The 15,078-nt window shown below is 36.5% G+C and overlaps 1 protein-coding gene across 1 annotated transcript in view; it reads left to right on the top strand.

Moving 5' to 3' along the window:
• The window catches only part of LRRIQ3 (leucine rich repeats and IQ motif containing 3), a 210,910-nt gene that overhangs the window by 93,729 nt on the left and 102,103 nt on the right, over positions 1–15,078 (top strand). Inside the window, exon 7 of the mRNA XM_075540081.1 lies at positions 3,480–3,636. Coding sequence (XP_075396196.1) covers positions 3,480–3,636 — 157 coding nt within the window. The remainder of the gene's footprint in view (positions 1–3,479; positions 3,637–15,078) is intronic.

Here is a 15,078-nt window from a genome sequence, read left to right as displayed (position 1 = left end):
CAAAATTTAATTGTAAAATTTGAAATTCTAATACCATAAAACAATGCCACAAAATTCTTAACATTGTTCTGGCCTTTGAAATGAATGCCTTTAAGTAATGAGATAAGTCAGAGTGTAATTTAGGAAACAAGAATGTTTGCTTGTGTATGATACGCAGTTAGTGTGCATTAAGATTCTAATCAGATTAATGAGTTCATTTGCCTGGTGGATTCATGTAGGCGTTCATCTATAGAAAGGGATGCTTTTTCTCTATACTAACAAAATCCCAATACAAAGTAATGGGAAAAATGGATAAAAGAACTAATAATTTTCTTTGAGGGATAAAGCTATTGACTGCATAAAGGACAATTACCCTCATTTAAATGAATGAATATGTTAAATATGAGCTCTTATAAGTTTTACATTTTATGCTTAAGCATTTTATCAATTAAAAATGGCACATTGCATATTACCATAAAACCTAAGTAAGTAGAATGATTTTAAAACTTATGTTAATTTTAAATCCTTTGCATACAATCTTTAGTCAATACCTTGAAATCCTTCAAAGTGTATTTTATCTTCTTATTTATAGAATGATCTCTTTGGTCAACTTCTTAATATATGTTCTCTTACACTGAACTCAGGAAACTAGTAGAAAACTTTGAGAAACCTGAGTTCCATCACACTCAATAGGGATGTGGGAATACAGGGATGGAATGAATTAGCGCTTAAAATGCCACATAAATGTCCTGTCTCACTGAGATGTAGTAGATATTCTTGAGTAAGTATTTCTTCATTTGTTGTATGCCCTTAGGACAATTTCCAGTGAATTTTAAATTGATGTGTATGTATGTGCGTATGTATGTATGTGTGTGTATGTGTGTATGAATGTATGCATGTGTACATATGTACGTGTATGTGTGTATGCATGTGTATGTGTTTAATCATTTCACTGTGGAGAGGATCATTTCACTGTGGACAGGATCTACAGAACTTGCAAATCCACTCCTGCAATGTTCTCCTTAAGAAAACCTTCTTTAAAACCATTATTCTGCTAACAAAATATGAAATGCCTCTCCATCCCCTTCTCTATTGTTCCTCAATCCTGTCAAGTGTGTTCCTGTCTCACGTAACATGCGTTTTCCAGACCTTTGTACGCTCATTGCTTACTTCAGCATAAGTTCCCGAGGTGCCCACGACATCTGGTCTCTTCTCAGAAACACTGTCCCAGACCATCCTATCTAAAGAACAGTTTACTGCTATAATTTATATTTTTCTTTAGTAATAGGACACTAATGATAACTACCTTTCAGATGACATAATATTGTTATATGACTATAGTATATATCTCAGCCTACTATAGTATATACATTTTTCAGAACCTCTGAATATTTCCTTATTTGGAGATAGGGACCTTTCAGTGCAATTAGTCGAGATTGCATTAGGTATAGAGAGTGCTAAGCAATCGACTTATTTTTAAAATTGATATATCAAGTAAAATAATCCAATATTTTTAAAAGACTGTATTAGACCATTAGGGTGGGACCTTTCTGAGTTAAATTCTTATGAAAAGCAAAGAGATTCTGAAGGGGAAAGCAATGGAAAGGCAGAGATAAAGATTGGTGTTAGGCTACCTCAGAGAGCTATTCGCAGCTAAAAAGACAAGAAAGAATCTTCTCCCAGAGCCTTCTAGTGGGGCATGGTTCTCCACCACCCAAAATTTAGACATGTAGGTTCCAGAACAATGAAATGATGTTTCTGGTTTAAGCAACCCATTTTGTGCTAATTTGTTATGGCAACCACAGGGAACTAGATTGCCCATAAAAATTGTTGACTGCACCTCATTCTCAATGATATGATTGTTTTCTTTGGTACCTGATACTATCATATCATTGAGAATGAGGGGCAGTGTGGAGTGAGGACCCCAAGCCCATCTGTAGGCAACTGGACATCCCCTTACAGAAGGGTCATGGGGAGAAGATGAGCCATTCAAGGTTCAGGGTAGCAACAATGAAACATACAACTTTCCTCTAGTTCCTAAATGCCCTCCCCCCCGACTATTATGATCCCAATTATATCATCTTACAAATCCAGCTAGACCAGAGGATGTACGCTGGTACAGACAGGAACTGGAAACACGGAGAATCCAGAAGAGATGAACCCTTTGGAACCAGTGGCGATACCTGAAGGTGGAAGGAAGGTGGGGTTGAAAGGGGGAACCAGTTACAAGGATCTATATAACCCTTTCACGGGGGATGGACAACAGAAAAATGGGTGAAAGGAGACATCAGACAGTGTAAGACATGACAAGATAATAATATTTTATAAATTATCAAGGGCTCATGACAGAGTGGGTGGCAGGGAGGGAGGGCAAAAGTGAGAAGCTGATACCAAGGGCTCAAGTAGAAAGGAAATGTTTTGAGAAAGATGGGGCAACAAATGTACAAATGTGCGTGACACAATAGATATATGTATGGATTTTGATAAGAGTTGGAGAAGCCCCAATAAAATGATATATATATATATAAAATGACTGAAGGGAGTAATAATTGGAAGCCACTTGAAACTGTGAAGTAGGAAAACTGCTTTCCTTATAATCGTTTTGTTTTCGTTCTATTACAGATAATAATAGAAATAATAAATGTTCTAACTTGTTAACTATTTTAATTGAAATAATTTTATTTAATCACATAGAATTTTTACTGATTTTAAAAATATTTTACTGATTTTTGGTAACTCATCCATTTAATATTTAAGTGGTTTCCTTTGACACTCTCTTACAAATATTTTCAAGTGAAAATTAACTGCTGCATCTATTTATATAATGGTTTTTCTTGTCAATTTGTTGATAAAATAAATTTCCAATACTAGATCATAGAGAAGTTTTTATTCTTTGGGCTACTGGAATTTTTTCACTAATATTTAGAATTTTTATATTGTATTTGTCCATGCTTTTCTTTTTATTACCTCCTCATGGCAAGTATATCCAGCACAGTACTGAGTAGGTTTAGTGAGATAAGACATGTTTATCTTGTTTTTTTATCCTATAAGTCAGAAACTTAATATTTAAGCTATTAGATATTCCATTTATCAGACAATATTTTGGATGTATTTTGTTGAATAAAACATAGTATTAAAGTTACCTCACTTATTTATTTTTACTTTGTTGTGGCTGGTAAAATTGTTTTCTGACATACTATATTTCTTTTACACAGTAGTGTTCTAGTGTATCTTTTTAAGGTGGAAATAAAATATCGCTTCCCTACTAAGAAGAAAAAAGGACACATCCTTCTCTCTACAGATAATTCACTCATATTTTCTGGTCATTATATTTAAACATACACAATCAGGTTTAATTATAATAAATACCTAAAAATTCACAACACCATAGATCCTGAGCGTTCATTTATCCACGATGTTTTTAAAAGTGAGAGCAATTTTCTCATTTTCTCTTTTCCCCATAAATGCTAAACAAAGTATTTTTTTTCCAATTTACATAGACACTTGATTTTGTGTAAACAACATCAGGGTAAATTTAAGAGGAGTTGTGAAACCAAATGGATTTACATATACCAAGAATACAAAGATAGACTCCTTAAAGATCTCTTTTTTAACCCTGAAGCTGATCTCATGGAAACATTTACACATTGGAAATACGTAAGTATAATCAATTTAATATGTTTTAAAAGTGTTTCATTTAATATGCTATCATTACTTATGTAGCATTAGTATGAATTTCTTCAATCACTTTCGAATATCTTTCATTTTATTATTAGTGTTCAGTTTTAAATTTACCTGATGTAAGGAAATGATATAATAATGTATTTCAAATATAATTTTGATGATTCATTGATTACTCTTACCAGAGCCACTTATATTTTATGCTTTGTTTTTATGGTTTCTTTCACTTTCATTTGTTTACATACTGCAACTAGCTATTAATCATGATGTAGAATTTCTTTCCAAGGGTGGCAAACATAAAGAAATATTTAGCTTTAATATGCCTTTTATAAGGTAGATGATTTTATATATAGCTTAGTATTCATTCACCTTTTATATGCCAAATCTTTTATTGCTTTGAGAATACAATGGGATGGAAAGAAAATTTTTTTTCTTTTTTTTGGATGGAAAGAAATTTATGGACATTTGTTGAATGCCTACTATGTGCCCACTACTGTGCTAGATATTTTACATGTGGCATGCAATTTATTTTCATAGCACAGTAAGATAGGTGTTTTACCTAATTTTTACAAATCAGAAAACTAACATTCAATGAGGTTAGTTTAATTTAATAAAAGTCACATGGCTAATTGACTTAACTAGGCTTCTACTAATAGTCTTACTATAGGGTTTGTGTGTGCGTGTGTGTGTGTGTGTGTGTGTGTGTGTGTGTGTGTGTGTGTGTTCTGTTTTAAGTGAGGGCCACAGTTAGGAGATGAACCAGTCAGGGTGCAGTGGAGCACAATGTCATGTTCTGGGATTCCCATTCTTCGTAAGGCTATCCGGAATTTGTTTTGGCTCACACAGTCTGATACCTTGGCATAGTCAGCAAAGCACAAGAAACCATCTTTCTGGAATTCTATGCAGTGACCTACGATCCATCTGACATCAGCAAAGACATCCCTTATTCCACCTCCTTTTCTGAATCTAGCCTGACTTCGGGCAACTCCCTGCCAATGTATTGCAGTGTAGCAATGATGAAACATACAATACATTGGGTACTGATATAGATATGAATCTCTTCCATTTTGTTTACCAAATTAACTGTCTTCCAAATTTTCTGTCATAAATGAGTAAGTTCATCCAGTGCTCTATCAGTTTGTTGACACAGTTTAATTGGTATTCCATCAATTCTCAGAAGCTTATGTTTGGATAAAGTTTTCCAGTGCAACTTGCACTTTTTATTTATTGGGTTGTGTTCATATGCTACCTCCTAAAATGTTGGAAAGCCAAGTAATTTGGTTTGGTACAGAGACTGTATTCTTTCCATCTTCTTTTGATACTTTCTGCAGCATTCAATATTTTCCCCTAGAACCTTTCAATATTATAACATGAAATTTGAATGTTTTCTTGAGTTCTTACAGATAGAAATATACTGTCTTCATCCTTTTTGGGTTTTCCAACTCTAAGTTTTTGCAAGTTTCATTAGAATATTTTACTTTGTCTTCTTGGCCTGCCCTTTGAAATTTTCTGTGCTGCTCTTTGACTTCATCATTTATTCCATAAATCTTAGCTACTCCATGATTAAGAGAAATGTTCCAAGTCTCTTCTGACATCAACTTTTATTTGTTTCCTGTCATTTGAATGATCTTTTGCTTCTTCGTGTATGCTAGCCTAGCTATGCCCCCACGGCTCCTCAAGTCGTCTGTCATTATATTGGCTCTACTGGACTTCTTTCAGCTTTGTCCTGACCAGTTGATGGTCTTTCTGTTCCACAGTTATATACTGGCCTGGTTTTAGTTGCTGATATTGAGTTTCTCCATAATTTCTCCTGATAGATGTAGTTAATTTGATTTCTGTGTATGCCATCTGGAGAAATCCATGTGGATAGTCACTGTTTGTGTTGTTTACTAAGTTACATTGAAGAAGTTATTAGTCTTGCAAAATTCTGTCATCCAATTTCTATCAGTTCCATTTCTGTCACAAAGTCCAACATATTTTCCAACTACGATTCCTTGCTCTTTGTTTCCAATCAATAATTATCCATGCATCTTGATCACACGTTTGCTCAATTTTAGACTGAAAATATTGTTATATATTGGTAGAATTCCTAAGTTTCGTCACCACTAGCTTTCTTGTTTGGTGCATAAATTTGAATAGCAATTGTATTGGTTGAATGTCCTTGAAGGCGGGTAGATAAAATCCTATCATAGACAACATTGTACTCTAAAATCGATCTTGAAATGCACTTTTTGATGGTGCATGGAAAGTTATTCCTCTTGGTTGTCGCATCCCTAACGTGGTCACCAGTTTGGCTTTCTGACAGAGCCATCAGGACTCATTCTTCTCAGCCATCTAAAGCCTATAATATCTTTTTTGTGTGAGTTTCATTCTAGGTTGACAACTTCCGAGAACCTGGATTCATACTTCATACATTCAAGTTCTGTCTATTAATTGATGTCTGCAGAGTTTCTTATCTTTTGGCTCATGCTTTATCAGACAATGAAGGGCTGAATGCTTTACTTTCGTTCCATTCATGTCATTATGGCCAATTCATATTAGAGGTGGCATCTCTTCCTCAATTATATGTTGAGTGTCTTCTGACCTGTGGAAATTATCGTCTGACTCTATATCTGATAATGATTTGCTACTTTTTAGGAGGTTTTCAGTATAGGGCATTGTTTCAATTCTGCCCATAACTTTTTCTGATGCTGATACCATAGAAGCGGAGAACCTATTCCTTCTCTTCCATCTGCTCTGAGTCTAGAAGCTCTGGTGAAACCTGTTCACTTTGGGTGACCCTGCTGGCATTTATGTGACCAGTTACACAGCCTCCGGCATCACAGCAACACATAAGCCAACATAGTATGACAGATAGACAGACAAAAGGCAGGGTTTTAAAAGTATATGGAGCCTATCTAACACTTTTTACTGATCAGTCTTCAATGTGAACTGTGTAATTTGTTCAAGAAGGTAGAATGTTCTATTATGGTATAAATTTCATGTGAGATGTGTTTTGAGATTATATGTTTAATATACTTTAATTGACTTCAGGTCCTGTTACTAGCTTTTTGTTTTGCAATATACACTGGAGACAGCCATTGAATGTTGTATGCTAATAATCAATTTGAATATACTATAGATAATACATTCACATGTAAATATACCTCTTCTTATGAAAATTGTATATTTATATCTATATTTGACATATATGAGTTATAATATGGCAATGTCTATTATACATGTATTCAATAAGAATAACATATATTACTACAATGGTTATTTTACTTGATATCTTGGAAGTTATGTAGAATAGCATTTTTAGGGCTTTGGAAATATTTTACATGCTATAAATTTATGGTCAGACATATTCATTAAAAGTACTTATCTAAAACTCCTTCATATTTTAAAGAATTGTGCTAAGCACATCAATATTAATATTAGTTTTTCATGAGTTATATTTTTTATATTTTAGAAATATGTACACTGACCTCTGTTTTTTTCATTATTTAAATCTACAATTTGTAGAGCCTCATAGTAGCTATACTCAGCTCTATTTAAAAGTAAGTGAAAAATATTTCTATTATGAGATTAATTTTTTCATCAAAGTTCTTTTATACAAAGCTACCTTCTACTGGATCCAATTGTACTTTTTACTTTGGCTCACTTAACTCACATACTATTATAATTTTACTACTCACCTACCACGTCTTTTGTGTCTTGAGCTTGGGTTATTATAAACTACAGTGAGAGGCACTGATGAAAGAATGTGTCTAAGAGTACATAGGATGGATTAAATAATATAAGCATTAGGGAATAGTGGAGGAGTTTGGGTGAGGGCTGAGAAAATATCTGTATTTGATGCTTGAGTTAATGAGGAAAAACAATGCTGTGTGCAAAATAATGAAAAGGATTAGCCAAATATTGGTTGTGTATGGCATTCCCTTTTAGGATTTAGATGATGTGTGCAATATCTGCATCTACTCCTGTACTGAGATAAAATGTGCTCTAGGGGATTCAACATTTCCCATGACCAGGATAAAAGACCAGAGGAGTTAGTTGAAATGACATTTGTTTGGGAAATGCCAAACTGCAAAGTTAGAAATTTAAGTGAACATCAAAACTGGTTTTTTTTAAAGATGCAAGATGAAAGTCAGAACCTACGAGAAACAAATCTTCTAAAACATCAGGCAGGGTAGAAGAAGTTGGTTATCAGTAACAATTGCTAGGATTATTATTTATCCTCAACTACGCAGAGAATGGTTGTTCTATCATGTTACGTAGACATATGGTGCTATGATAGATGAAAGTATAGGGAAATCAGGTTGCTATTATGGTAGATTAAGGAACTGGGGATACTACTTTGATGAATATTTCTAGGACACGCCTAGTGTATGTGCTCTGGCAAAGCCACCCTTTGCCTCAGAGATTCCTAAGGAAAATAGATGCATGGGGGGTGAGAGCAGAACAAAACCGCTAACATGTAGGTATTGGCCTCAAATTGAATTACAAATTTCTGAAACCTATGCTGGGCGATGAGATAATTTCTCCATTTCCTATTGTTTGTTAGCTTGGATGTCTTCCATTTATTATATTTCAAAAATAAGTCTTAGGATGGAAATTTTATGAGAAAAAAAATGTCATGCCCACTGGAACCCAAAGCAAGGCATTCAGAAGGGAGAAAGGGGATAAGTCAGAGGAAGTCTAACTCTCCCTTCACTTCCTCTCACTTACCTTTGTATCTGAGGCTTGTAAGGCTGGTTTATGCATATGTTGCAGAAAGAAGAAATCATCTAAAAAGTATGAAAAATAATAACTGGGACCTTGACTGTGTCAAGCTCATGAAAATAAAAAAATAAAGATGAACACCTTTATGTCTTGTAGAGCTTTATTGTCTTTGAAAGCTCCATCCCTTAAAATCTTAGATGCGATAAAGCCCTTCCCTTCTTGAAGCATGCAAACTGGAATTTATGTCAGTTCTTGAACATTCAGTTGGAGATGGAGTTTGTAGGCCTAGGTGACAAGAAAATGAGGAATGCAAAGAGTACAATATACCTGAAAGGGAATAACCCATTTGAAATCACTTCTAGCACATTCCAAGTTCATAGTTTGTGCTCTTTGACCATGCTTTATAGGCCATAGGAAAGCCTGACACAATCTAATGTGGCATTCACCTACACTTAGATGAATTTTTTCTTTCAAAACTGGATCAAATTTATTGATTTTGCCTACTATAAAGGACTAATTTTTCCTTAAGTAACACTCATTAAAATATGCTTATACCTTGTTGACGCTACTTTTATAAAACAAAATAAGATAATTTTTAAAAAACCATCCTTACTGAGAATCCTTTCCCATTAATGAGTACTAGGATGTATTTTCCTAAAAGTTTATATATTTGGTTTTTAAAATATAGAAATTGTTTATGTTTTGCTTTAATTTTTAAAAGGCTAACATTAAAGATCATCTTGTTAATTTTACTGTGTACACATGAAAACATATATGAAATCATAAGTAAGAAGATGGTAATGGTCAAGGTAGAATTTTCAGTGATTATTCCTTCTTTTCTTAGTTCTATAGGGTTGGGTTTTTGTTTTTTGCCAAGTAGACATGTTTTATGACATTCTCAAAAATAAATATTGATTTTTATTGTGGATAAAAATTCTATCTATATTTTAATAACTTGCATATGTACATGTTTGTGTGATGTGTGTGGAAGGTTCAGGTACCTGCACAGGATCAGTCTCTGGCTTACTGTCAGAAAGGGGCGGTAGGTTGTTGAAAAGCCTATGTGAATGAGAGGAGTAAGAAAGGGTCTCCTGCAAGAGGATCTCTGGATTCCCTGACCCCAGATTGCATGCACGTGGTGGCACACTGAATCGAAGTCAGCGGGACTGGGCCTGAGCTGCCTGGCCCTGTGAAATTGTTCGTCTGTTCCCTATTCTCTATCAAATCCTGTTTAATTGTTCTGGATATGTTATATCCATTGCAAATTTAAACAAATATAGAGGAAAGGAGAAAAACTAATTACCTGCATTGTAAGCTGATAAATATAAAATCCACTTCTATTCTTTGTGTAGTTTCACAGTGAGGAATACAAAGAAACTTATAAGATGGTTGGCTCTATAGGATTCACAAGGTTATGGAATATGTCACTTCATTTTATTATGTGGGGTGTTAAACTCTTAAGAAGAAATTTTTCATTTTTTGATAAATTTATTTCATTTAAAAATATGAGTGTATTTCCTTGTACTTATTATAAAGTAACCTTCAATACTGGTGGATTTATGGGGTGTTTGTCTATCTAGCTCATACAAGGGTAAGTAAAAAAGTATTGCTGAAAAAAACGTAGACTCAATTATTAAACAAAAATCAAAATGTGAAGTTATTGTTTCTAAAAATATTCTTCATCTATGTTTACATATGGGGCAGTGTTTCCATCTCTCTGGTTATCCTCTGAAGAATTTTGTATTGTTCTATTTACACCTTGTCAAAATGGCAACTTGGGCATCCTCAATTGAGTCAACCTGTGCTTCTTTAAAGTGTTTGTTGAATTTGACAGTGGGTGGGAGGGGGGAGAATGAAGTCTGGAGGGGCAGGGTGAGGTTGAGGGGTACATGCGTAAGGATTTCTAAGGACATTATCATAGGAAAGTCTTGCTACCTTCCAAGAATGAGCAGATGCCCAGAGGGAAGGATGCCTGGAGGCATGGTCTCAACAGCCTAGTATAATTTTAAGTCTTAAGGCAGCAGACATAGAGGCTAATTTTAAACTCTGAAGTCAGCAAATCCATGAACCTGTTTGCTGAGCCATTGGCTCCTTACTTCCTTGTCCATGCCTACATAAGACCCCAGCATGGACAGAGCATGAGCAGGTTCATGACTGGACCAGAGGGATGTGACCAAACCTGGGCATGGTCCATTCATAAGCTGGAGACACAAACAGGCTAAGTACCCTACATTCATGTAAAAAAATCTTTATCTAAAGCCCCTTGAATGGCAACTCATTTGAGTTCCCAACCACTGTGTCAGGCAAGTTTTCATCCTTTCTAAATCAACTTTTCCTTCTGCTTGGAACTTGTGGCCTGTGAGGGTGAGTTTATTGTTTGGTCTGCTGAACATATCAAAGCATGTGCAGCATTTTGGTGTCCTTGTGATGATGGAAAAAATGTCCGTGTTTTCAGTCTCTTTTAAGGTTTTTCATAGTAAGTCCTTCAAGAAAAATATCTGAAGATTCTCCCTTGGCAGTTTCAAAAAATTAGTTACCATGATCCTCTGCACTGGTCTCCCAGCCCTGAATTTAACTTTTCAAGAATGTCTCCTTAGAAGTCACTCTTTTGACTGGTCCTTTTGTTCGTTTATATGAAGGCATTATATGCCACTAAAATAAACATGTTACTGAGAGAACTTGTCTGCAGCTATCTACTTATTGCTGACATATGCTTAAACATATTTATTTATTTCATTTGGAAGAAAACCAGGCACTGTGTGAACTGAAACTTTAGTAGCAATACCTCTGCTACTTCCTTCTCTAGCATAAGCTGAGAAAGAAGCTTTGTCATGTTATTCTTACATCCTGTGTAAAAAATGGCCTTTGTTATCATTTAACACAGAAGCTGTGGTCCCACCAGCAGTACAACTCATTTTGATTGCGCACTTATTGTTTGGGAGAAGAAAAAAAGGAGCTCTAGTGGTGTAGTGTGTTTGCTTTGTCTTGTTTTTGTCCATGGTGTTATCTCTGCATGTCTATCTAGATAAGATAGACTGGATAAACAATCTGGAAAAACAATGAGACCGATGGTTTCTGGGGGACATGGGAGAGGGGAGGTGGGGGAAAGGAAGTGGAGTTAACAAATCCAGGGACAAGGGAAGAACAAATGATCCAAAATCAGTGGGTAGTGTAAGAGGAGGGTGTAAGAGGCCTGGTAGGGATTGATCAAGGGCAATGTAACTGATAGGAATTACTGAACCCCAAATGAAGGCTGTGCATGATAGTGGGACAAGATGATGTATAAGGAAATAGAGGAAAGAACTAGGAGGCAAAGAGCATTTATAGAGGTCTAAATGCAAGCATGTATATATGTAAATATATTTATATATTAAGATGGGTAAATAGATTTATGTACATATATTTATAGATTTAGTATTAAGGTAGCAGATAGACATTGAGTCTCCACTCAAGTACACCCTCAATGCAAGAATTCCTTGTTCTATTAAACTGGCATTCCATGATGCTCACCTTCCCAACACAATCACTGAAGACAAATATGTGAACAAGCAAATGTGGTGAAGAAAGCTGATGGTGCCCAGCTATCAAAAGATATCGCTTCTGGGGCCTTAAAGACTTGAAGGTAAACAAGCAGCCATCTAGCTGAGAAGCCACAAAGCCCACATGGAAGAAGCACACCAGCCTTTGTTACCATGAGGTGTCAAAGGGATCAGGTATAATGCATCAAAGAACAAAGTCATATCATTGTGAATGAGGGGGAGTGCAGATTGGGGACCCAAAGTCCATCTGTAGGCAAATGGATATCCCCTTATAGAAGGGTCGCGGGAGGAGACAGGCCGGTCTGGGTGCAGTATAGCTATGATGAAATACAACTCTCCTCTAGTTCTTGATTGCTCCTCCCCCACCACCCCCATTATCATGATCCCAATTCTACCTTAAAAATTTGGCTAGACCAGAGGATGCTTACTGGTACAGATAGGAACTAGAAACAGGGAATCCAGGACAGATGATCCCTTCAGGACCAGTGGTGAGAGTGGTGATCCTGGGAGGGTGGAGGGAAGGTGGGGTAGAAAGGGGGAACCAATTACGGGGATCTATGTATAACCTCTCTGGGGGACAGACAACAGAAAAGTGTGTGAAGGAAGACGTCGGACAGTGTAAGACATGGCAAAATAATAATTTATAAATTATCAAGGGTTCCTAGATGAGGAGGTGGCAGGGAGGGAGAACAAATGAGGAGCTGATACCAAGGGCTCAAGTAGAAAGAAATTGTATTGAGAATTATGATGGCAACAAATATACAAATGTGCTTGACACGATGGATGTGTATATGGATTGTGATTAGAGTTGTATGAGCTCCCAAGAAAATGATTTAGGAAAAAAAAAAGAGGTTACGAACCACAAGGTCAGCAGTTCACACATATCATTGGCTCTGTGGGAGAAAAATGAAGCTTTCTACTCCCATAAATATTTATAGAATTGAAAACTCAAAGTTATATCATTCTATGGAGTCACTATGGGTCAGTATGTCATAGTTGCCATGAGTAAGTATTGTATATTTACAATGCTGTTAATGCTCTCACAGTCATACAACCTTAAATATCAGGAACTAGAAAATTCTAAACTAGAACTTGGATGGAGAAAAATCAGGAAAAACACTTAGAAAGAGCCATAACTATATAAAGTTTGGAATTAAGAAGAAGGGCAACAAATGTAAGTTATTTTTGCCAGTCATCTACATGTAGATTTAGAGTTGAATCTCATCTAAGAAGTTAGGCTTACCCGATGTATTAAGATTTCTGAGAAGTAGTGGTTTTCACCTAAAGATAGAAATATGACTCATTTATGAAAATTGTCTATAAACATGGATACGGGGGCTACCAGAAGTCCAAGGTCAGTTAGGTCAAGTGTAAACTCATCTTGAGGGCATCAAGAAGTGGTGATGCTATTTTGAAAAGAAGGTTGTAAAGTAATCCCCTTAGCATATAATCAGCTAAAGTCAGCAACTTAAGGAAATTTGACAATTATTTAGTGCTAAGATTAAGACTTTGTGATAGCTACTGGCAGTGAAAGCAAAATAGGGCATGGTCCTTTTACTTGAGGATTTTATTTAGACTAGAGGAAAATAATTTGAGGAGTAGCTGAATAAACCTAGGACAGAGGCAAACAGGCACGTTTTTTGACTACTCTGATGTGCAGATTGGGGTTATTTTACATTTCCAACTGTTTCTTCAAGGTTTACTTTAGCTTTCAAGCTAAATTCACACTCTTTTCCAGCAGCTTCTGGCCAGTGAGTGTAGAAGAACCTGGCCATTTCTGCCTGGCATGGGACTTCGAGATGGACAATTGTTTGTCTGCTCCCAATAGAGCAGAGACTGGCAAATGTACATCACAGTGGGATGGCTTCCCTGCTTTATCTAGATTCTTCCCTTTTAGAAAACAGATGTTTACTTTTTTTTTTTCTCTGAAAATTTTTAAAACATTTTATTAGGGGCTCATACAACTCTTATCACTATCCATACATATACATACATCAATTGTATAAAGCACATCTGCACATTCCCTGCCCCAATCATTCTCAAAGCATTTGCTCTCCACTTAAGCCCTTTGCATCAGGTCCTCTTTTTTTTTTCTCCTCCCTCCCCGCTCCCCCCTCCCTCATATGCCCTTGGTAATTTATACATTGTTATTTTGTCATATCTTGCCCTATCCGGAGTCTCCCTTCCCCCCCTTCTCTGCCGTCCCTCTCCCAGGGAGGAGGTCACATGTGGATCCTTATAATCAGTTCCCCCTTTCCAACCCACTCATCCTCCAGTCTCCCAGCATCACCCCTCACACCCTTGGTCCTGAAGGTGTCATCCACCCTGGATTCCCTGTACTTCCAGCCCCCATATGTACCAGTGTACAACCTCTGCCCTATCCAGCCCTGTAAAGTAGAATTCAGATCAGGGTAGTTGGGGGGAGGAAGCATCCAGGATCTGGGGGAAAGCTGTGTTCTTCGGTACTACCTTGCACCCTGACTGACCCATCTCCTCTCCTAAATCGCTCTATGAGGGGATCTCCTGTGGACAATACTTGGGCCTTGGGTCTCCACTCTGCACTTCCCCCTTCATTCAATATGGTATATATATGTATACATATATATATATTTTTTTTTTTCTTTGCATGATGCCTTATACCTGGTCCATTTGGTAGCTCGTGATCGCACTGGCTGGTGTGCTTCTCCCATGTGGGTTTTTTTGCTTCTGAGCTAGATGGCCTCTACTCAAACACTCCCTCAATGCATGAATACTTTGTTTTATTAAATTGGAACTCTATGATGCTCACTCTCCGGACACAACTGCTGAAGCCAAAGTGGGTGAACAAGTAAATGTGGTGAAGAAAGCTGATGGTGCCCAGCTATCAAAAGAGATAGTGACTGGGGTCTTAAAGGCTTGAAGATAAACAAGCGTCCATCTAGCTCAGAAGCAACAAAGTCCACATGGAAGAACACACCAGCCTGTGTGATCGAGTGGTCCCGAAGGGATCAGTTATCAGGCATCAAAGAACAAAAACTCATATCATTGGCTGCACACCTCCATGATAGGATCGCTGAAGACAAATGGATGCATAAGCAAATGTGGTGAAGAAAGCTGATGGTGCCCGGTTATCAAAAGAGATAGTGTCTGGAGTCTTAAAGGCTTGAAGGTGAACAGATGTTTACTTTTTAAT

The sequence above is a fragment of the Tenrec ecaudatus genome, chromosome 1 (assembly GCF_050624435.1).
Source record: "Tenrec ecaudatus isolate mTenEca1 chromosome 1, mTenEca1.hap1, whole genome shotgun sequence".
Classification (NCBI taxonomy): domain Eukaryota; kingdom Metazoa; phylum Chordata; class Mammalia; order Afrosoricida; family Tenrecidae; genus Tenrec; species Tenrec ecaudatus.
This window is presented reverse-complemented; position numbering and strand designations above follow the sequence as displayed.